This window comes from Pristis pectinata, chromosome 26 (assembly GCF_009764475.1).
Source record: "Pristis pectinata isolate sPriPec2 chromosome 26, sPriPec2.1.pri, whole genome shotgun sequence".
In the NCBI taxonomy this organism is placed as follows: domain Eukaryota; kingdom Metazoa; phylum Chordata; class Chondrichthyes; order Rhinopristiformes; family Pristidae; genus Pristis; species Pristis pectinata.
Window position 1 is genome coordinate 29,199,430 of NC_067430.1, and position 23,317 is coordinate 29,222,746.

General features: G+C 44.0%; 1 protein-coding gene across 10 annotated transcripts in view; it reads left to right on the plus strand.

Moving 5' to 3' along the window:
• Positions 1-23,317, plus strand: part of agrn (agrin) — a 501,404-nt gene that overhangs the window by 373,833 nt on the left and 104,254 nt on the right. For all 10 annotated transcript variants that reach the window (XM_052039159.1, XM_052039162.1, XM_052039160.1 and 7 more), the window contains 2 exons: positions 2,125-2,346; positions 18,734-18,928. In XM_052039159.1, coding sequence (XP_051895119.1) covers positions 2,125-2,346; positions 18,734-18,928 — 417 coding nt within the window. The remainder of the gene's footprint in view (positions 1-2,124; positions 2,347-18,733; positions 18,929-23,317) is intronic.

Sequence of the window (23,317 nt, forward strand, 5' to 3'; positions counted from 1 at the left end):
CCAGGCAAAACTCTTGAGGAATATAAAGGAAGTAGAAAAGAACTCAAACAAAAATTAGGAGGGCTAAAAGGGACTGTGAAATATCCTCGGCAAACAGGATTAAGGAGAATCCCAAGGCATTTTATATGTACATTAGGAGCAAGAGGGTAGCTGGGGAAAGGGTAGGTCCTCTCGTGCACAATGGTGGGATGTTTTGTGTAGAGGTAGAGGAAGTGGGTGAGTACTTAATGAGTACTTTGCATCAGTATTCACCAAGGAGAAGGATGTTAGAATGGTGAGGTTAGGGAAGAGAATTGAAATTGGTTTATTATTGCCACATGTACTGAGGTACAGTGAAAATCTTGTTTTGCATACCGTTCGTACAGATCAATTCATTACACAGTGCATCGAGGTAGTACAAGGTAAAACAATAATGCAGAATAAAGTGTAACAGCTATAGAGAAAGTGCAGTGCAGGCAGACAATAAGGTGCAAAGTCATAGCGAGGTAGATTGTGAGATCAGTAGTCCACCTTATCATACCCGGGGACTGATCAATAGTCTTACAATAGCGGGATAGAAGCTGTCCTTGAGCCTGGTGGTACGTGCTTTCAGGCAAGTTTTTCACACACAGAGTGGTGGGTGTCTGGAACGCGCTGCTAGGGGAGGTGGTAAAAGCAGATACAATGGCAATAGTTAGGAGGCGTTTAGAGCGACACATGAACAGGCAGGGGGTGGAGGGACATGGATCATGTGCAGGCAGATCGGACCAGTTAGATGGGCATCATGTTTGGCACAGACATCATGGGCTGAAGGGCCTGTTCTGTGCTGTACTGTTCGATGTAGTGAGTCTATCCGCTTCCATTACCTCGCCTGGCACTGATCACCTTCAGATCCCCTTTCAAACTCCTACTTCTCACCTTAAACCTATGCCCTCTTTGTTTTTGATAACCCTACCATGGAAAAAAGAGTTTGACTATCTCCCCCCTCTATGCCTCTCACAACCGTACACACTTCTGTCAGGTCACTACTCAACTGCAATGGTTCTAGCAAACTGATCTCAACCACTAACCCCTGAACCCCCACCTTCTTGATCAAGGCCCCGATGTTCCCACTTTCCCACCTCCAACCTCTCAATGAGTAATCTCCTGCAATTGCAGAAGTTGTTTGCTTAGCTTAGATCTTACTGTAGCACTTATTATCATGTCAGCAGCACAGTTAGTCAACAATTTATTGGGCTTTGTAGCCTTTTCTACACCAATCAGCTCTAACTAAGCCACCTCGCTTGTGACCGGAGAATCATTTGTGTTGCAGTCAGTAATTATTTTCAGCAGAATTGATAACACCACGTCAGCAGTGCTGGTGATATTACGTTCGTGCATGTACCACAGCTTTGCAAGTTTAGCTTGGGTTCCAGCAAGGAGCATTTTTGGATATTGCCACTTCTTTGATATCGTTTCACTTTTTCAGAAACCCCTGCCAAGAACTTGGAAAGGAAAATTATCAGAAGAACGTCCACATTTTTTGTCTTGTGGACTGCTTAGGAATAAAATGCAGAGAATCAGAGGGCCAAGTGAAGTAATTAAACACTGCTGGGCTGAAAGTCTGAGCAGAAAATGCAATCAACCTTATCTCTGTCTCTCTCTCTTTCTCCCTCCTCTGTCTGTCTGTCTCTTCCTCCCTCCCTCCCTTTCTCCCCCCTTTCCCTCCCCCTCCCTCCTTTCCTCCCTCTCCTCCTTCATTCTCTCCCTCTCCCCCTCGCAGTCCCTCTCCCTCTCCCCACAGATTAAGCCAGACCTGTGGTATCTGCAGAATTTCTCTTTAGATGCTGACCGATCCAGTTCTGCTTTAAATGTATTCATGGGGAGACAATGGTGCTTTGTAAAGCCCAAACAGGCAAATAACAGAGAGAGCTTCCAAAACTTCATGGCTTGGGGTATGTACCTCAGACAGCCCTGGGACAAAATTGTGGAACAGAGATCCTGCAAATCTGGAATAGAGAGGTGTCCATGTTCCCTGTTTGGAGACTAGGATTGGTGAACTAACAGCTGTGTTGGTTTGATGTTTTGGTTGTTTGTTAGCCGAGCCACAGCAAAGGGAAATGCATCAATTAAAACCTTAACCTCCTGCCTGATTTCTTCAAACAGACCTTAACACTCTAAGCCCCTGCCTGAACGTTGAGTGTGATTTTGGGTCCAAATGCATTGTGAAGAATAACAAAGCTGTGTGTGAGTGCCAGCAGACCTGCCAGAGCGTGTATGAGCCTGTCTGTGGCAGCGATGAACACATTTACGGCAATGAATGTGAATTGGAAGCCATGGCTTGTATCCTGAAGAAGCACATCACCATCAAGCACAAAGGTCCCTGTGGTAAGTCAAACGATTATTCCTGAAGATTTTATTAAAATAAACGCACTAATCTTGTTTCTCTCCTCTGCATTTACCTTTTGAAATAACAGGTTGAATGATGCTTTTATTGTGTTCAGTTCTGGTCACCTCATTATAGAAAGGATGTGGAAGCTTTAGAGAGGGTGCAGAGGGGAATTACCAGGATGCTGCCTGGATCGGAGAGCATGTCTTATGAGGATAGGTTGAGTGAGCTCGGGCTTTTCTCTTTGGAGAGAAGGAGGATGAGAGGTGACTTGATAGAGGTGTACAAGATGATAAGAGGCATAGATCGAGTGGACCGTCAGAGACTTTTTCCCAGGGCGACAATGGCTAACACGAGGGGACATAATTTTAAGGTGATTGGAGGAAGGTATAAGGGGGATGTCAGAGGTAAGTATTTTACAGAGAGTGGTGGGCGCATGGAACGCACTGCTGGCAGAGGTTGTGGGGGCAGATACATTAGGGACATTTAAGAGACTCTTAGATAGACACATGAATAATAGTAAATTAGGGGGCTATGTGGGAGGGAAGGGTTAGATAGATCTTAGAGGAGGATAAAACATCAGCACAACATTGTGGGCCAAAGGGCCTGTACTGTGCTGTAGTGTTCTATGTTCTATGAAATCACTCTTGTACAAACCGCAGCAAAGCCAGGGTCTGTGGGATGGGAGTGTGAAACAGGGACGTGTGGGATTGCTGATGGATTCAGGAGAGTTGGATCCACCGGTCCAACCGGATCCACAACCCACCAGGAGTTCAGTGTCGGGTCTCAGTCTTGCTTTGTTCCTGCAACAGACAGGCCTTGGCACAGGGCCGGACATCCCAGTGATACCAGCAGCACAACATCAGGAGGCAATGGAAAAGCTAATTCACCTCCATTTAACCTTTAATGTTTTTAATTGTTTCTCTAAGTTTTTCTGTCTTAAAGGTTAACGTTATTTTCTTTAATAAAATACGTTTTAAATTTTTTCATTTTATAGGTTACTTATTTCAATTTTAATAGTTTTTAAATATCCAAAGACATTTAAAAAATGTCAAAATTGATGACAGCTTTGACAGGGTGCCCACTCCCGGGTTTGCTTCTGTCAGAGGTGTTTCGAGGGGCAAACCTCACGACCTGGGGTCCTTTTGGAGCCCAGCCCTTTGCCTTCAGTCCAGAGAAATGTGGGCAGAGACCAGGAAGCAAGGTCTGGAGACTCAAGAGGCTGCCGATGCTGGAATCTGGAGCAACACACAGACTGCTGGAGGAACTCAACGGGTCGAGCAGCATCTGTGGGGGGAGATGGACAGTTGACAATACGGGTGCAGACTCAGTTCAGGTGAAGGGTCTCAACTCGAAACAGCGACTGTCCACTTCCCTCCACAGATGCTGCCTGACTCGTTGAGTTCCTCCAGCAGATTGTGTTTTGCAGCACGGTCTGGCCCAGTATATGGATTAGAAATCTAATCTTGCCAGTTCCACACTACAGATTCTGACAGTGATATCTCTCTGTCTCCAGTCTGTCCACCTCCCACAAATAAAATCATTCCCTGAAGGCCTCTGTTCCCAGCAGTTGCTCCTCGTTCCTCTCCAGTCCCTGAGTTCATTTCAAAGGATGGATTCAACTTACTTCTAATGCTTCAATATCTTAATGTGAACTGTTCTCATTGTGATGTGAGGTGGAGCTCCCAGCTCAGAGCAAAGAGTCTTTGGTTCAAATCTGAAACGGATCCATTCAGTCTTTGACTTTCTAAGGTCAGTGTGAAACGAATCAGACCGTGCGTGTGTGGTGAACTCAGCAGGTTAAGCACAGTGCACCACAAGGCTCTGCTTTCACTATAGGAGGCTTACGAACTCAGTGGGTGCTCATTACGACAGAGAAAGTCACTCCTGTCACCTCCTTGCTCTTTGTACGTACTCTGGGCTTGGTTGGATGAACTCCAAGCAGTTTAGTCATGATCAAAGACCCCACCCACCCTGGACACTCTCTCTTCTCCCCCCTCCCATCGAGCAGAAGATACAAAAGCCTGAAAGCACGTACTACCAGCCTAAAGGGCAGCTTCTATCCTGTTGCTATAAGACTATTGAACGGTCCCCTAGTACGATAAGATGGACTCTTAACCTCACAGTCTGCCTCGTTATGACCTTGCACCTTATTGTCTGCCTACACTGCACTTTCTCTGTGACTGTAACACTTTATTCTGCATTCTGTCACTGTTTTACCCTGTACCCTCGATGCACTGTGTAATGAATTGATCTATATGAGTGGTATGCAAGACAAGTTTTTCACTGTACCTCTGTACATGTGACAATAATAAAACGATTCACTTGTCCTCTCTCCCCCCACCCCCCCACAACCACCTCCTTGCTCTGTCTTCAGTCGACCACTCCACCCCCACCTACATTTGCCCATGTCCCCCCCCCCCCCCCCCTTCCTGTTACCTCCTTCCCCCATCTGCCTCCACTGGCTGCCATTCCCCAGAGAGCAGTTGGAAAGTGGACTGACCTGACTTGGTTGTCAGTTAGATTTTCTTTTAATCTAACCGCTATTTTCTTGCAACCAACAAAGAAAAAGGAAATTAAAACAGATGAGTCTGATGCCCCTTGTGTCATCTTAATCCCCTTACTCTCTGGGATAGCCCAGAGGTTTGTTGGCTTCTCTGGATTGGTCCCATTTTCTCTTTCCCTATTCCCATTCCGTATGGAAACCGGATTTGTGTTCCACACTTTTGCTACATTCCTTTCGTACTTCTGAAGCATAAAGCCTTTAGGGGAGAGGTTGACTGGTTTTGGATTAACAGCATGGGCTTTGCAGCCCAGATGGTCTTGAGCTGAAACGCAGGAGTACTGACAGACACCCAAGGTCAGCAACATTAGTGGGAGCAAGTGGCGAGTGTGCAGGGCTGCTCCGACAGCTGGAACACCCGGAAGGAACGGACGTTGGCAGCCTTGCCCTGTTCAAGCACATCATCACCCGGATGGAGGGAGATGCATTATTCTGCACCTTTGTGTTCAGTGAGCAGCAGGCTAAGATGCAGCAAGTGTGTCGGGTCACCGTGGTTACTCCGTTTCCCATCTGTGGTTAGTTGGTGAATTGTAGGCAGCATACGTCACTGGAGGAACAGCACCTCAAAGTCAATGTCAAAGTCGAGTCAAAGTCAAGTTTATTGTCATATGCACAAGTACAGGTGCAATGAAAAACTTATTTGCAGCAGCATCACAGGCACATAGCATCAGATAAGCAGCATTCACAAGAAAAAACATTAATTAAGCATAAAATATGCACAACTTTTACAAGAAAGAACACAATTAGAATGAAAAAAGTCCATTTTAGTGCAAAGAGATCAGTGGTCATACAGTAGTGTTGCTAAACGGTAGAGATTAGGATTGTGCCATTTGGTTCAAGAACCGAATGGTTGAAGGGAGGTAGCTGTTCTTGAACCTGGTGGTGTGGGACTTCAGGCTTCTGTACCTCCTGCCCGGTGGGAGCTGCGAGAAGATGGCACGGCCCGGATGGTGGGGATCTTTGATTGTGGACGTTGCTTTCTTGAGGCAGCGCCTCCTGTGGATACTCCCGATGGTGGGGAGGGATGTGCCCGTGATGTATTGGGCAGAGTCCAATGTTCCTGCGCATTCAAATTGCCGTCCCAGACCGTGATGTAACAGTCATATTCTGCCTGGGATGTTTACAATCCAATGGTGAATTCTCCAGTTTCAGGTAACCCCCTCCGTTCCTTTCTCTCTCCCGATCTACCAAGGTCCTCTTACTCACCCCCTTCTTTCCGACACCCCCCCCCCACCAAGTTTATTCCCCAGCTGACTCCATCTGCCTATCAACCCCTCCTCACCTCGATCCACCTGTCATTTGCCAGTTCCTGCCTCACCCCTGCCCCTCACCTCCTCTATACTGGCTATCTTCCCTCTACACTCTCCATTCCGATGCAAGATCCTAACCTGAAACGTCAACCATCCCTCTGCCTCCACAGGTGCGGCCTGACCCGCTGAGTTCCTCCTGCAGGTTGTTTTTTGCCAATATTATTGTAGGTGTTGCTTTCCAATGCTACAGGCAAGGGGCTGATATAAAACAGAAAATGCTGGAAACACTCAGCCGGTCAGGCAGCCTCTGTGGGAAGAGAAATGGAGTCAAATTTTCAAGTCCTCAAGTGTTTCCAGCATTTTCTTTTTTTATTTCAAATTTCTAGCATCTGCAGTTTTTTATTTTTAAGGGTCTGATATCCCCTGATGTACAATTAATCCTGGCCACAGAACAATGGATTGATTAATGGACAATCCCTTTCTTTGTAAGTGATGAATAATTCTCTCAGTTCCTGTACTGCTTGAAAAATGGGCATTCGATGTAAAAACAATTTGTAGCCTCGGAGTGTGTGAACATGACAAACCCATTAATTGTCAGCGTAAAGGCATTGATGGTTTATACATCGTTTTTTTGTGGCAGTTTTGGTTTCTGATCCCAGATATAGTAATTCTCATTGGGTTTGGGACAACTCTTGTTTTTTATCTGCTACCTGATTAGCCCCAGACCACATATTTCCACATATCCTTACAATATAGCAGGCTATTTGGCCAATTGAGGCTATTCTAGCTCACAGATAAATCCTCCCCTGTAATCGATTCTTCCCACATTCCCATCAACACCACCCCCCCCCCACCCGGCTTTCTACCACCCACTTACACTATGAGCAATTCACAGTGTCGCGTAACCCACAAACCCACACGTCTTTGGGATGTTTGAGGAAACCGGAGCACCCAGAGCTTCACATAGAGAGCGTACGAGCTTCACATAGAGAGCGTACAAACTCCACACAGACAGCACCATAGGTCAGGATTGAACCTGGGTCATGGAAGCCATGAAAAAGCAGCTCTGTTCTGACTTTCAGTGAGCCTCACAGAGGTGAATGTCTTCATTTAGTCCATCAAGATTTTATACACTTTAAGAACAGATAACAGCAGGTGATTGAACACAATTTCACTGGTTACAATTGCACAGTTTAGTTCAATACTTTGGGTGCAGACAAATGGATCTATCAAATTATATATTTACATTGTGAGCACATCTCAGCTGACAAGACCATTGTTGACAAGGTAGTTCACGTTAATGGTCTAATGGCTTCTGAAGACAGGAACCTCAGACACTCAGAATTCATGTTGTGAGAACTGACTCTTTGGGAACACAAATATCGCAATTATTGACTGACAGAAGAAATATGCCTATCACCATGTTTGAGGTGCTAAGTAACAGACTAATCTATCTGGTCTAGAACCTTTCTTGATCTCTGTCACAATGGTGCAAAATAACTTAGCTGAAGAGTACTGTACAGCGTACAGGGCAGGTTCCAGTCAGAAGGAAGGACAAGGATGGCAAGATAAGGGAACCTTGGATTGCAAAAGAGGTGGCGAATTTTATCAAGAAGAGAAAGGAAGCGTATGTAAGGTTTGGGAAGCTAAAATCAAACAGAGCCCATGAGGATTATAAAGAAGCTGGAAAAGAAGAAGGGAATAAGGAGAGCCAGGAGGGGCCATGAAAAGTCCTTGGCAAGTAGGATTAAAGAGAATCCCAAGGCATTCGATAAATACATCAAGAGCAGGAGGCTAACTAGGGAGAGGGTAGGACCACTCAAGGATAAAGGGGGAGCATGAGCTTGGAGGCGAAGGACGTGGGTGATGTCCTAAATGTGTTGGTATTTACCAAGGAGAAGGACGTGGAGGGTAGTGAGATCAGTTTGGAGGTGCGAATATGCTGGGGCATTTTGAGATGAAGAAAAAGAAAGTTTTGTGTCTCTTGAACAACGTTAAGGTGGTTAAGTCCCCAGGGCCTGACGGGATAAATCCCAGGTTCGGCGTTTCATTACTAGTTTAATTAGTTCAGCGCAACATCGTGAACCGCAGGGCCTGTTCCTGTGCTGTACTCTTCTATGTTCTATGAAGATGTCTGATACCAGGTTTGATGTAGGCCAATTAGTATGGAATCATTGTCTTACACATGGCCAGCGCATACGAGAATATCTCATTGTCCCGTCAGTTTACAAACCATATCTCTTGTGTGGGCTCTGGCTGTGAACCAGTAGCCTGTGCTCTAGAGAGAGTACTGTTTACTTATGTAGCTGTCCTTTTAATTACTGCTTGTGGTTTACATTTTGAAATAGTCCTTGAAGACTAGTTCTCACTCGTATTAATGGATGCTGCCTCTGTAACTGCTGAAGGATCCCCTTCACGTGACAATCCCTAACAGCTCTACTGGCTGCACCATTGAGCCACTAGTGGATATGGAATCCCTTTTTCCATTGACACATGGAGAATATTAAAATGTAGTTTGAAGCCACTTTGCCCCGTCATGCCTGTGACTATACATAGCATGCAAGTTGCTGATCCATCTGTCAAACCGAGAAGACTGCGCATTTTAAAATGTTTAACCTGACCCATGTTTCTCCTACCACTCTGACCCCAGTCAGCACAGCCCCTTGGGAGGGACTGCAGCCAGTGAGGCTTATTAAAGCAAAATCAATATTTTTGTTTCTGGCATAATCTCCTATTCACCTCAGAGGGCAGGGCAAGTCAAAGGGCAGCCTTCTTTGAATACTAACATGTGTGGTCGATGCCTTTTGGCCCAAGTGTAGAACCATGGAGATAAAGTCCTTAATCTTCAGCAAATGGATATTCATTACGATCACAGATGCTGCTAATGGTTGTCAATGCAGGATGGTTCAGTGACAAATAAACTGTGGCAGAGCCAGATGCTGCCTAATCCTTGAAATGCAAAAATCTGCAGATATTGAAAATCTGAAATAAAAACAGAAAATGCTGGAAATACTCAGCAGGTCAGGCCACCCCTGTGGGAAGAGAAACAGAGCTAATGTTTCAGCTCGAAGACTGGGAAGGAGAACAAAGAATCTCATTAAGCTGCAGGGAGCTGGCTGTCTCTGTGATGTTGGCTCAGCTTGTTTTCTTCCCCTTTTTATTCTCCGAGTGTGGAGGACATGCCTCGCCTAACCTGCCGGGCATGACATCCTCCTCTGCGTTTCACAACACCTACATTCTTTTATTTATGGAGACACGAGAGACTGCAGGCGCTGGAATCTGGAGCAAAAAAACAAACTGCTGGAGGAACTCAGTGGGTCAGGCAGCGTCTGTGGAGGGAAATAGACAGCCAATGTTTCGAGGCCACATGAAGGGTCTCGACTCGAAACGTCGGCTGTCTTTTTCCCTCCACAGCTGCTGCCTGACCCCCTGAGGTCCTCCAGCAGTTTGTTTTTTGCTTCTTTTGTTTATGTCCTCTTGTCTATGTTCTCTTCTCTAACTGCTCCCATTCACTCATTGACCAGATAACCTTGGTTACAGCTTATCCCAATGGTCACCTCGGTTTTACCCCATCAAAGACATCCCCTCTCCCCCACCCTCTGTTCAAGTGATGTTTCTTGAAAATATAGAACTAAGGGGAATTCAAATTTCACACTGCCTCTCTGTGCAGAACATTGTCCCCTCCCTCTGTCCTTGGTGCATGGCTCTCTCAGAGACTCTTCTCACCTCGCTCCTTGCCTGAGAGGAATAGGTGTGGCATTTCTTGGTGTTGCTGTGGCAACAGTTACACTATAATTGTCGAGTGTGCATGCACGTAAGTGTTACTTTCCTTGATTTAATTTCTGGATAGTTTCATTTTCACTCACAGTGGGAAGTTATTTTACAATCTAAGGCTCCAGATTAATAGATGTTCACTGCCAGCAGTACACAACTGTGGATATTTGTTTTACAAAAATATAATCAGTGGTTAGAGTGGAGGCGAACAAGAAAAGGGGAAGTTCACTTTGGAAGAAAGAAAGTTAGAGGGTGAGGCTTAGGTTACCAGCTTGTCGGCAGTCCTACCTGATAACTCAGCCAAGACCAGCACAACCCCAAACTCTTCACTGAAACTAAGTAACACTATTACTGTTAGAATGTAAAATACTATAAATAATATAAGATGCCATTACAAAAAAGCTGCTAAACTGTATGATATGGGAGCATAGGCAGTCCCTGCGTCAAGAATGCCTGACTTCAGAACATCCCTACATGCAAGCAAACTCCCATAATGTTATTAAATTCAAAAGTCCGACATGTGTACGTACATTCACTCCGGCAGAACTAGTTTCCTCTCTCTCTCCGCTTTTAATAATTTTTCTTTCTTATCAGTATTATGTGTTCTTGGCGTTACAATACAGTGGAAGTATGATTACCAGAGCTAGTGATTTTTGTGTATTTTCCAACTTCTGTGAAAATGGAACCCATTAGCTCCCCAGAGATGGCCTGTATAAGACAGGAGACACCACAGACTATGATAAAACACCATGTATTGTTTCAACTTTTGTGCTCTTGAGATCTTACAAAACTCTTCACCCTAATTGTAACTTCATCTCCCACATAATGAATTCTAACTCTGAATCTGAACACAACTCCCCTCGTCCCCACAGTTTAATTTGACCCGTCTGCAGTTTCCGTTCAAATCCCCTGGGTCAACCCCCAAACCCTAATTTTTATAATAGAAGAGAATTATGCCCATGACAATTGATTTATTCAGACCCCCTTCCTTTGTGATTGTCCCTTTGTGCCCACATTTATTCCTTATGGGGTCATAGATCTCAACCCATTTAATCATCAGTATTCAGCAAAAAGGTTGTTGTACTGGGGAAGAACTCAGCTCATCAATGCTTGGAGAAGTAGTTTTTATTCTGTGGTTTTCATCCTGACTGCAGAACCTTTGTGGAATAAACAGATGATGTAAATTGTGTCCTTGGTTGATGCTGATTGTGATGGGAAAAGATTTTTCATGCATGGTCTTTAAATTGTAGCCTGTTTCTTTTGTAGATAGAACACAGACCAGCACACCACAGGAACAGGCTCTTTGGCACACGATGTTGTGCTGAATTAATTAAGCTAATCATACCTAATCCCTTCTGCCTGCACAAGGTTCATATCCCTCCACTTTCTGCACATTCATGTGCCTTTCTAAGAGCGTCTTAAACACCTTAATCATATCTGCCCCCACCACCGCCCCTGGCAGCACATTCCAGGCACCCACCGCTCTCTGTGTAAAAAAAACTTGCCCCGCACATCTTTGAACTTACCCCCACTCACCTTACATGTATGCCCTCTAGTGTTAAACATTCCAACCCTGGAAAGAAGATGCCGGCTGTCTACTCTATCTATGCCTCTTGTAATTTTATAAACTTCTATCAGGTCTCCCCTCAGCCTCCACCACTCTAGAGAAAGCAACCTTAGTTTGTCCAATCTCTCCTTATAGCTCATACCCTCTAATCCAGGCAGCATCCTGGTGAACTTGTCCTTGTTTACCCAACATAAGATAAGATAACTATTTATTAGTCACATGTACATCGAAACACACAGTGAAATGTGTCTTTTTACATTACTGAGAATGTGCTGGGGGCAGCCCACAAGTGTCGCCTCTCTTCCGGTGCCAACATAGTATGCCCACAGCTCCTAACCCGTACGTCTTTGGAATGTGGGAGGAAACCAGAGCACCCAGAGGAAACCCACGCAGTCACGGGGAGAATGTACAAACTCCTTACAGACAGCGGCGGGAATTGAACCTGGGTCGCTGGCACTGTAATAGCGTTACGCTAACCGCTACACTACCGCCCCATCCTTGTAAGTTATTTCCAAAAGGTCCTGCAATTTCTCATAGATGGTGGGTAAGATGTTGATCAATCACAAGGTAAATAGATGTTTTCTTGAAAGTATCTGCCTATCAGGTCAACTGGATTAATTTAATCCATTCATTACTCATTTTTCAGGCCAGCATTTATTACCTGTTCCTAATTACCCCTGAAATGAGAGGCTTGCTCAGACAGGAATACATCTGTGGGTTTGGAGTTAAATGTGAACTAGTGAACCAGATGGGCTCTTATGACAACTGAGTAATTTCATGGTCAGTAGTTTTTGAAAAGCAATCCAGATTATTAATTGGATTTAAATTCTGAAAGCTGCCATGGTGGGATTTGAACCTGGGTGTCTGGATTGCTAATCCAGCTATTGGGGTTTCCAGTCTTTTCACACAGCTACAGTTTCCCAGTCCTGCTAACATCCTCATAAATCACCTCTGCAGCCTCTCCAGTACAGTCTCTTTCTTATGAGCACAGGAGTGATGAGTGATTGGGCCCTGGCACAAGTTAGGACATGGACACTTTCAAGGGCTCCAGGAACCAAGGTTGGGTCACCCAGTTCCAGGTCTCCCTGCTGGGAATTGACTGTTTAGTCCCCATATAAATCAGGAAAGGTTGGGTTCTGTTCCACCATTCCATGGCCCCATTGCTATTTGGCTGTAACTTTTCACCCCTCGTTTACCAATCCCTGCAGGAGATGAGGAGTATGCAGTTGCCTTGCTAGTTCCAGATCAAACTCAACTGCACCAAGATACATGCAGAGCCAGTCAGGCAAAGTAGCACAAGGCACCTGTGGAAGTGTGGGCCAACAGAGAGGCTGCAAGGAAAGCAGCATGGCAGAGAAAAGGTTGGAGAATGTGTGGTAACAAATGTTGATCAAGTCAATTCCCTTCAGGGGTTTCGACTTCAGTTACCAATCCGATGAATCTGAACTGTCCCAGCAATTCTATTCTAGACTTCCCCAACATTAATACATTATAATAAGGCTGCATATAACGGCTATGCTACAGCAAGTCAGGGTGGAGATGGTTAGGTAACTCCCCTGCTGGTAGCTATCCTTCAATTACTTTTCTGGTGAAATTACCCTTTTTTGTTGAGAGAAGTTGCTATAGTTTCTGTTTCCTCTAAACCCTTAAATAGCCTCTGTTTATCGAGTAACTCGACTTCGTTAAGCGTACAATGGAGTGTTGTTTGAGTCATGTGCCCTACTCCATCTCCAACTCATTGGCTGATGCAGTGTCACCAATATGTTTTCTTCGACGAAGCTGCCACAGATAACAGGCAGACTGGGTAATTCATCTGACAATCATCGTCATAGATCACATATTGCCTTCAACATTGCGTGATACAACCGTGTCAACATTGACAACCTTTTAATAATTGGAATCTTTGCACTTTGAAAGTTCAGGATCTCTATGGTTGCCTCAATATGCTGAGCATTTGTTGTGGGTACCTCATTGCCAAAAGGGATAGAGCAGATGTGATTCCCAGCTAAACAAAATATCCACTTCGGACCTTAACAGTTGGATCTGCATGGAATTCATTGTGGTGAATATTTAACTTTTTATTACATTAACATAAAGCAAATTAAATGTGCCATCTAAAATTTGAATCATAAGATTTGGATACCCTTGATGTGACGTATCGGCAGAGCAGGTCTCTGCTGTGGGTCAGGAGAACAGACCTGGGTTTCTGCAGAGGATTGGGGGGGACACACCTCACTCTATTCCTCTTGAAGAACCTCTGTGAACATTAAGATGTAAGCTTGAAGATGGGGTTATTGTGGATCATGAGGTAATTCCAAGCACAACTGAACAAATTGACTAAAATACAATCAGTCCGTGCTGAAAACACTCAGCAGGTCAGGCAGCATCCATAGAGAGGGAAACAGGTAATATTTCAGGTTCATGACCCACCATCATGGCTGATGATTTTCTTTAATGTGTCCACTGTTGGTGGAGATTACTGGCAAGAGCAACAAAGAATCTGCTGGAGGAACTCAGCAGGTCGAGCAGCGTCTGTGGGAGGAAAGGAACTGTTGACATTTCGGGTCGAAACCCTGCATCAGGACTGCAGAGGCAAGAGCAGCTTTTATTGTCCAAACTTAATTGCCCTTAAACTCAGGAGGCAGTTAAGAGTTATGTACATTGGTGGATCTGGAGTATTTTGTTGGCCAGACTGTTTAAGGACAGCACATTTCCATTCCCCAGAAGGACATTAATAAACCAGATGGGTTTTTATGACACATGGTTTCATGGTCACCATTTCTGTTAATTCCAGATTTAATCAACAGATGTTGCTTGTCTTGCTGTGGACTTCCAACATTTTCCGTTTTATTTCAGATTTCCAGCAGTTTTTGGCAACATGCCCTTAACTATTCTCCAATTATAAAGCATTCAGAAAAAAATCTGTTTTTGTCTTTGTTGCACCTGAGGGGGCAGATTTCTTCCTGTCTCTTGACCAATTACTTCAGAACACCCACCATCACATCCTCCACCTACCCCCATCCTCATAACACCAAAAGTGGACAGGAGGGTCGAGAATTGCCCTGCAATATTATATTGTTTTACCAGTTCCCTTTCTTGCATTGAGCTTTACCTTTTGCGAGGATCAAACACTAATTTTTTGATCCCATTTACTTCCCTTGATCAGCTCACTACCTAGTGGAGAACCAATCATCGCATCTACTACAGCGTCTGTAAAAACTTTGCAATTCATTTACTTAACTAGTTAACCATTATGTATTTATTACTTGATATACATTATCATTTTATGTCTTAATGTATATGTTCAGTCAAAAGTTTCGGTAAACTTACCGACAAAAATAATTTCAGTTCATAACATTTTCTTTGCAATGATTGGGCTTACCTATTGCTCTTTATATTTCATTTGGTTTTGAATGATTTCAAAAACTTTCTGAACCAAACAACAATTTCTCAGGGGGGATATCGTGTAGCGACTGCACATTTTATGAGGTAAATTATTTTCACGAAAGTGTGTCTCCTTTCAATTTGTTACCTTTCCATTCTCACACTGAAACTATCTAATCTTTCCATTTGATGTATAATATTCTGTTAATGTGAGTTATGACAGTTGCGTGGAACCTACGCTAGGATGGGTTATTGGGTTCTTTGCGGCTTATTGTGCGTAGAAAGCAGAATGACATTCCATTAAGGTTTTATATTGAATCCAATTTCTACCCATTGTCACGTCCTGTTATTAATCTCTCTGCAATTTTAGTGCAGGGCTGTAGGTGTTATCAATAACACTCCTTAATAAAGAGTCTGAGATGCTATTGAAACAACTATCTCTATAACTCAGGAGACAGGTGATGCTGATAGGAACCCATTATATTTTAACATGAAATGACCTTAATTTAAATCTACAAATGGATGTTGCAATTGAGCGAGTGTAACCTTGGATCGCGCATAATTTGCTGACCTGAAGGAAGTAATGTTATTAAATTTTCCCTCCTCTGAGAAGGGAAGGCACTCATTGACACAATGGATTGGCCTCTGAGATCTGGCTCCAAGTACAGCCCAAACTGCTGTGATGAATGACATATTCAGATGGACCCACGCAACATGAGTTGGCACAAGTCCTGATCTATCGGTGGGGAGGGGGGGGGGGGAGCGGTGGGAGGGGATGAGGTTTGTAGAGGGTCATGAGAACCAGGGAGAGAAGTGTTGAGAAGTTACGTTGTTACTGAATAACAAAGAAGGTCAACTGCTGCTTCTATTATTTATTTTCTTATGCCCTTACTAGATTTATAGAATGACTTCATTGGTTGTAAGTGTCTGAAATTAGATTTTACCCATTTTTGATGCACTATTGTACAGTTGTATAGGGTGGTGGTGAGGCCACACCTGTTATACTGCACACAGTTTTGGTCTCTTTACCTAAGGAAGGATATAGTAGCATTGGAGACAGTCCAAAGGAGATTTGTCAGGCTAATTCCTGGGGTGAGAGGGTTGTCTTCTAAAGAGAGGCTAGACAGGTTGGGTCTGTATTCTTTGGAGTTTAGAATAATGAGGGGTAATCTTATTTAAACATATGAGATCCTCAGGGGGGTTTGACAGGGTAGATGTTGAGATGTGTTCACTGGTGAGAAATTCTCATATGAGGGGATGTAGTTTTAAGATAATGAGCTGGTTATTTAAAACTGAATTACATTGAAATTTCTTCTCACACACAGTGGGGAATCTGTAGAATTCTCTGCCCCAGGGAAGCTAGCTTATTAGAAGTATTTAAAGTGGAGGGAGTTGAACCTTTGAAAGGGCAGGGATTTTGGTCTTTGGGGATCTGGCACAGAGGAGGAGTTGAGCCCTGGGGTAGATCAGCTGTGATCACATTGAATGGTGGGGTAGACTTGAGGGTCCGAATGGCCTATTCCTGCTCCTATTGTGTTCTTGTTTAAGTGGGTGTGGTGCTTAGCCCTAATGTCTAATCGAGGGACCCACAGAAAGTCACTAAAGTGGTGGAAGTTACACCTTAACGTTTATTGGGGTGGTTTATATCTTGTGCCTCCCTTAAAGTGCTGACTACATGATTCCCAATAGCAGAGCTCAGGGCTGTTGGTCACTTCCACGCTGACTGATGGGAGGCAGGTCAGACCCGAAAAGTTCCATATCCATTGTAGCCATAACACCATAACATGGAAGTGAGGGAAAAGGGGCAGAGAGAGGGGTGTGTGTGTGTCTTCAGTGTTGACACATTGACCGGCCCAAGATCATGCCCTCAGGTCATTTGCCATGTCACAAATGACCCCGAGCCACTGTGAGGTATGAGCTAATACTTCAGACAGAGATTGCAGCTTTAATATTCGTAACAAAAAGTCTGTGCGCACTCTGACACTCAGAAATAATTTCTGTACAAGCTATGCAGTGAACAATAAGGTACATTGATACATCAAGGACACTTTAATTCACATATCATTGACTCTCTCCTGTTGTTATCAGACTCTTGAATGAACCTCTCATACACTAAAGATGAACTCTTGATCTCCCAATCTACCTTGTCACTTTCTCTGTAATGGCTTGATTTCAAGGCAAAAATGTTTTGAAACATCCAGAGGTTGCGAGAGGTGTTGTAGAAAGGCTTTCTCTTTGACTTCAGTGGAATGTATCTCGGCCAGGGTCCCAGTATAGTGCCACAGACGAGAGATGAATTTCTGGGCAATATTCTTCATGTTGCTGAATTTTCAGTAATTTATTTGAACTTTGCTCATCCACTTTGCAGCAGTTTGTACAAAATTAAGACAGAGATAGAACAGCCTCCAAACAGACCAACTAAGAGTCTCATTACTCCTGTAAGATGTAAACATGCAACAGTTATATCCAACTTTCATATCTTTTGCATCAAGAGGAATCAAAAATTACCTCAATGCTAACACTGTAGGTGGTGAATTATTTCCGAAACAGATGCCGTGATGGAAATCTATAGACTTTCCTTTTGGTTAGCTTGATTTATTTCTTTCTTGTCATTAAGCTGTTCTTCAGAACATCAAGTCATAGCTGGCAGACGTCTCATTAATGTTTCATAGTAAGGCTTCCAATTGGAACTGCTGTTCGATTAGTTGGTGCTTATCACCACCTGGAGGATTAGCTGAAGCACGAAGTGTAGATGCATTTAATAGATGCTAGGTCTGCACAAGAGACTAAACAAGTGAAGGAAAAGCTGATTGAGATAATGAACTAGAGTGGAACAGAGCTTAGGTGGAGCATAAACACCCGAATGGGTCCTTTCCCTGATGTCGATCGTATATAATTCCATGTAACATTGTCATCGGGGAAATGCCATGAAATATAGCCTGATTACAGTGGATGGACAATATGATACTTGGGCCTGCACTGTGACCTCAAGGTTACCATGGGAACTTGGAATCACTTGTCCAGTGATGCCAATGATCAGGAAGATTGAGAAGACGGATCTGTGAAATATCAGTATCTGTGTTCCTTGTGTTAATTAACCAAATGTCTTCAGTATCTGCTTGTCCAGAAATTTACTTGGTGGTTTGCGTAACTTGATTTAAGAAGTTAAGGATGTTCGGCTTGTCACCGAACATTCCAACACACTCCTACAGATGTACTGTTGAAAGTATCCTGACTGGTTACATCATGGTCTGGTATGACAATTCGAATGCGCAGGAACGTAAAAAGCTGCAGAGTGTAGTGGACTCTGCCCAATACATCACGGGCACATCCCTCCCCACCATCGGGAGTATCTACAGGAGGCGCTGCCTCAAGGAGGCAACATCCATCATCAAAGATCCCCGCCGTCCGGGCCATGCCATCTTCTCGCAGCTCCCATCGGGCAGGAGGTACGGAAACCTGAAGTCCCACACCACCAGGTTCAGGAACAGCTACTTCCCTTCGACCATTCGGTTCTTGAACCAACCGGCAAAACCCGAATCACCACAGTTTAGCAACATCCTGAACACTTCAATCACTTTGCACTAAAATTGACTTTTTTTTGTACTAATTGTGTTTTTTTCTTGCAAAAATTGTGTATGATTTATGTTTTTCTTGTGAATGTTGTGTCTCTGATGCTCTGTGCCTGTGATGCTGCTGCAAGTAAGTTTTTCATTGCACCTGTGCACACATGGACTTGTGCAGATGACAATAAGCTCAACTTTGACTTTGAATTTCTTTATGCTGATCCTTATGGAAAAGGCGTTACTTTGGCATTCAAGTGATGTCATCGTTTGTTTTACTTCCAGATCGTTGTGGAAACTGCCAATTTGGTGCCATCTGTGAGGCAGAGACGGGGAAGTGCGTTTGTCCTACAGAGTGTGTCAGCTCCCAGCAGCTGGTGTGTGGTACAGATGGTAAAACGTATGATAATGAGTGTGAGCTACACGTCCAATCCTGCATCACGCAAACAGACATCCAAGTAGCAAGCCAGGGAAACTGCAGTAAGTCCCCCCTGAATTGAAATTGTGGTATTTTACAATAGAGAGTTACAAAGCTGTAATTACAATTGAAGATGGGACTAAGTCAAGTTCTAGCCTTGTTGTAGTGCAAATGTTTCTGAGGTCCTTTTCAAGGATGTTCTTTGGGTTTCTCCCTTAATCTACAAAATCACCAAACATCACCCCAGTAAGGTGCAGAGGGGATCTTCTGCTGCATTGGCCCACTTTGTCGTCACTGGAATCGAAAAACAATCCATCATATGAAGTTTCTGGGGACACTTTAACATGTTGTATATTGTAAAGCTCCAACCTACCAAATACTGAAAGGCCTGGAGAGAGTGGATCTGGAGAGGATGTCTCCATCAGTGGGAGAGTCTAGGATCCGAGGTCGGAGCCTCAGATTAAAGGGACGTCCCTTTAGAACTGAGATGAGGAGGAATTTCTTCAGCCAGGGGGTAGTGAATCTGTGGAATTCATTGCCATAGACGGCAATCGGGTGTATTTAAGGCAAAGATTGATAGGTTCTTGATTGTTAAGGAGGTTAAGGGTTACAAGGAGAAGGCAGGAGAATGGGGTTGAGAAAAAAAATCAGCCGTGATTGAATGGAGGGGCAGAGTCGATGGGCTGATTGGCCTAATTCTGCTCCTATATCTTATGGTCTTATAACCTGGCACACTCAGTTCGGAGTTTGGTGGTGTGAACTGACAGATTTTTTGGACAGTTGGATGTTATTCCTATTAATAGCCCAACACACTTTTAATTCACGTTTTTTGTACGGTACACAGTGTTACAATAAATTTTCCAGTGTACGTGCTAAGTTTCAAAGGTGCACGGGAACTAGGGGCCCCGGTTAGTTTCAAGGGAGTACAGGAACCATGGTCCCATTGAGTTGAAAGGGAGCTTGGGAACCGGGGCCCTTGTGAAAGGGTGTGTGAGAACCAGGGACTCAGTGAGCTTCAAGGGAGCCGCAGTGAATTTGAAGAGAGCATGGCAAACGTTACCCGGTGAGCTAGATTCCAAACCATTGAGTTGGATTGCAGATTATTGGAGTTATATTGCAAATGCAAATGACTATATTATTGATTAAATCTGAAGGATTTGAATAGTGTCGTAAATCCAAGGACTTAAATTTACTCTGATCTTGGTTATTTTTATGTGCAAACTGCTGCTTTTCCTGATCTTGTGATTTGAGCGATGATTCAGACGACAAAATCTCCTCTGTCCTTGATGCATCAGTGCAGTCACTGGGAGGTATTAGTGCCTTGAGATAAATGTTACTCAGTTATTATTGAAGTCCATAATGTGCCACTGTGATGAAAGGTTTATTTAAATGAGGTAGATGTGTCATTAATCCTTTAAAGCGGTAGTTTCTTGAACAGCCCAACAATCAAAGTAAGTTAAACACCTTTTTAGCTTTTGCGCATGTCTTTGTTTCTCTCGAGAGTGGGACTGTCTCAGCTGAAGGGATGGGGGGGGTCAGGTCCTGAGGCAGATTTTCTTTATTTATTCATGGGATGTGTCATCACTGGAAATGCCAGCATTTATTGTCCATCCCTACCTAACTAAGGAAGAAGACTCAACCAGGTTGGTGGGTCTAGAGTCACACATAGGCTGGATTGGGTAAGGACGCTGGATTTCTCCTCTGGAGGACACTATTAAACCAATAATTTCATGGTTACCATGACCATTCTAGTTTAAATTCCAGATTTATGTGATTACTTCAATTTAAAAAAAGAGAATTTGAACTCATGCCTTTAGATCGAAGGTCTACCCTCTGGTTACCAGTCCAATGACCTAACATTATGCTACTGAACCCCCATGAGGATTTTATTCCCTTGCAAATCTAAGGGAGAGCTCTACCATGAAGAGCATGCATTTCCCCAGTTCCCTTCACGTCCTCTTGCTCCTCTCAGCTGTTGAAGCTCACTGCTGTAATGTAGGAAACACAACAGGTCCGACATATAGAAGGTAATTTGCCTTAGTGAGATTGGTGCGGGATAAACGTTGATCAGGAAACTCAGGAGAAGTTTGCTCCTCTTCAAAAACAGTCAGAGAGTCGTTAACATCTTCTCAAGGGAGTACACGGGAGCTTGGTGCACCATTGAATCTATCGGACAACACCTCAGGAGGTAGTGCAGAGCATTGTGCAGTAATGATATGTTCAGGTTGCTTTGAAAGAAAATGTTTACTTCAAACACTTCTTAATGAAGCCATCCGCCTTATAATCTTGTATTCTAACGGACCCTACTTCCAGTATCAGATTACAGCTGTGCGAACAATCTATGGCACCTTATGAAATTCTGCATTTCAATATCGAATTAAAAGCCGTCCACATAGAACATAGAACAGTACAGCACAGGGGCAGGCCCTTCAGCCCACAATTCCTGTGCTGACCATGATCCCAATCCGAACTAATGCCATCTGCCTGCATATGATCCATATCCTTCCATTCCCTGCCTGTTCATGTGCCTGTCTAAATGCCACTTAAGCATTGCTATTGTATCTGCCTCCATAACCTCCTTTTCCAGGCACCCACCACTCTCTGTGTAAATGTCCTTTAAACTTCTTTTGCGTCTATTGTAAAATAATTTGAAATGTATCTGAGATTTAGAACGGAGAACAGTACAGCACAGGAACAGGCTGTTATGCCAAACTAATTAAACTAGTAATTAAACGCCTAACCAAAACAGTTCCTTCTGCCTATACAAGTCCATATCCCCCCATTCTCCCATTTTCTGCATATTCATGTGTTTCTCTAACAGCGTATTAAATGCCACCATGAAATCTGCCTCCACCGCCACCCCTGGCAGCCTGTTCCGGGCACCCACCACTCCCTGTGTAAAAAACTTGCCCCGCACATCTCCTTTAAACTTTCCTCCTCTCACCTTAAATGCATGTCCTCTAGTACTTGACATTTCTACCCTGGGAAAAAGATTCTGACTCTCTATCTATGCCTCTCATAATTTTAGAAACTACTATCAGGTCTCCCCTCAGCCTCTACTACTCCAGAATAAAGAACCCAAGTTTGTTCAACTTCTCTTCATAGCACATGCCCTCTAATCCAGGCAGCATCCTGGTAAACCTCCCCCGCACCCATTCCATGGTCTCTACATCCTTCCTATAATGGGGGCAACCAGAACTGAATGCAATATTCCAAATGCAACCTAATCAGAGTTTTATAAAGCTGCAACATAACTTCCTGATTCTTGAACTCAATAAATCTTCACCTGCATTTATCCTCCATGGATTGAGTTAATGCTTGCATGTCATTTGACAACTCTACGGATGAGGGAACTGAAACAGTTTTATTATGGGGTGCTGAAGGTATACATAAACATTGCCCCTCCAGCACCAGTTACTGGAGTCACTGCAGTTTATTGCAGATGAAATTGAGAGAACCTTTTGTCTGCAGTGAACACTCACACAGATTTGCCTGATGGTTAACACAGAACACAGAACACAGAACAGTACAGCACAGGAACAGGCCCTTCGGCCCACCATGTCTATACTGAACATGATGCCAAATTAAACTAAATCTCTTCTGCCTGCACATGATCCACATCCCTCCATTCCCCGCATATTCATGTGTCTATCTAAAAGCCTCTTAAACACCACTGTTGTATCTACTTCCACCACCATCCCTGGCAGCCCGTTCTAGGCACCCACCACTCTCTGTGTGAAAAACTTGCCCCACACTTCTCCTTTAAACTTTCCCCCTCTCACCTTAAATGCATGTCCTCTGGTGTTAGACATTTCCATCCTGGGAAAATGATTCTGACTGTCTACCTTATGTGTGCCTCTCATAATTTTATAAACTTCTGTCAGGTCCCTTCTCAGCCTCCGGCGCTCCAGAGAAAACAACCCAAGTTTGTCCAAATTCTCCTTATAGCTCATAACCTCTCATCCAGGCAGCATCCTGGTGAACCTCTTTGGCACCCTGGAATGGTTGAAGCACTGCATGGATCCAGTGAGAAATGGAGGGCAGATCAATACAGGAAAGCCACAGAGCCAATTTCTGCTTGCCTTCTGAATGGTTGCAGGTTAAAACCTAATGTTGTCCTTGTAGTTGTCTTCTCAGTCTTGGTCTGTTCCTGATTGAGCTCCCTGTTGACAGAGACTCCCATCCTGGGGTTGCAAGGTCTCGTGCAGTGCACAAGCACAAGCAGAAATCACTTGGGCTGAATGGCCTGCATTCTGCTGTGAATAGAATAAATCTCCCATGGAAGGCTATTTAGTAGTCTGTACAGTATATTCTTGGAATATCAAGACTCTTTTAAGAGTGGGTTAACTGAAGGTCCCAATGGGATCTGGACACTTGGACAGGTACAATGGATTGGAAAGGTTTAGAGGGACATGGGCCAAACACAGGCAAATGGGATGAGAGATGGGCAT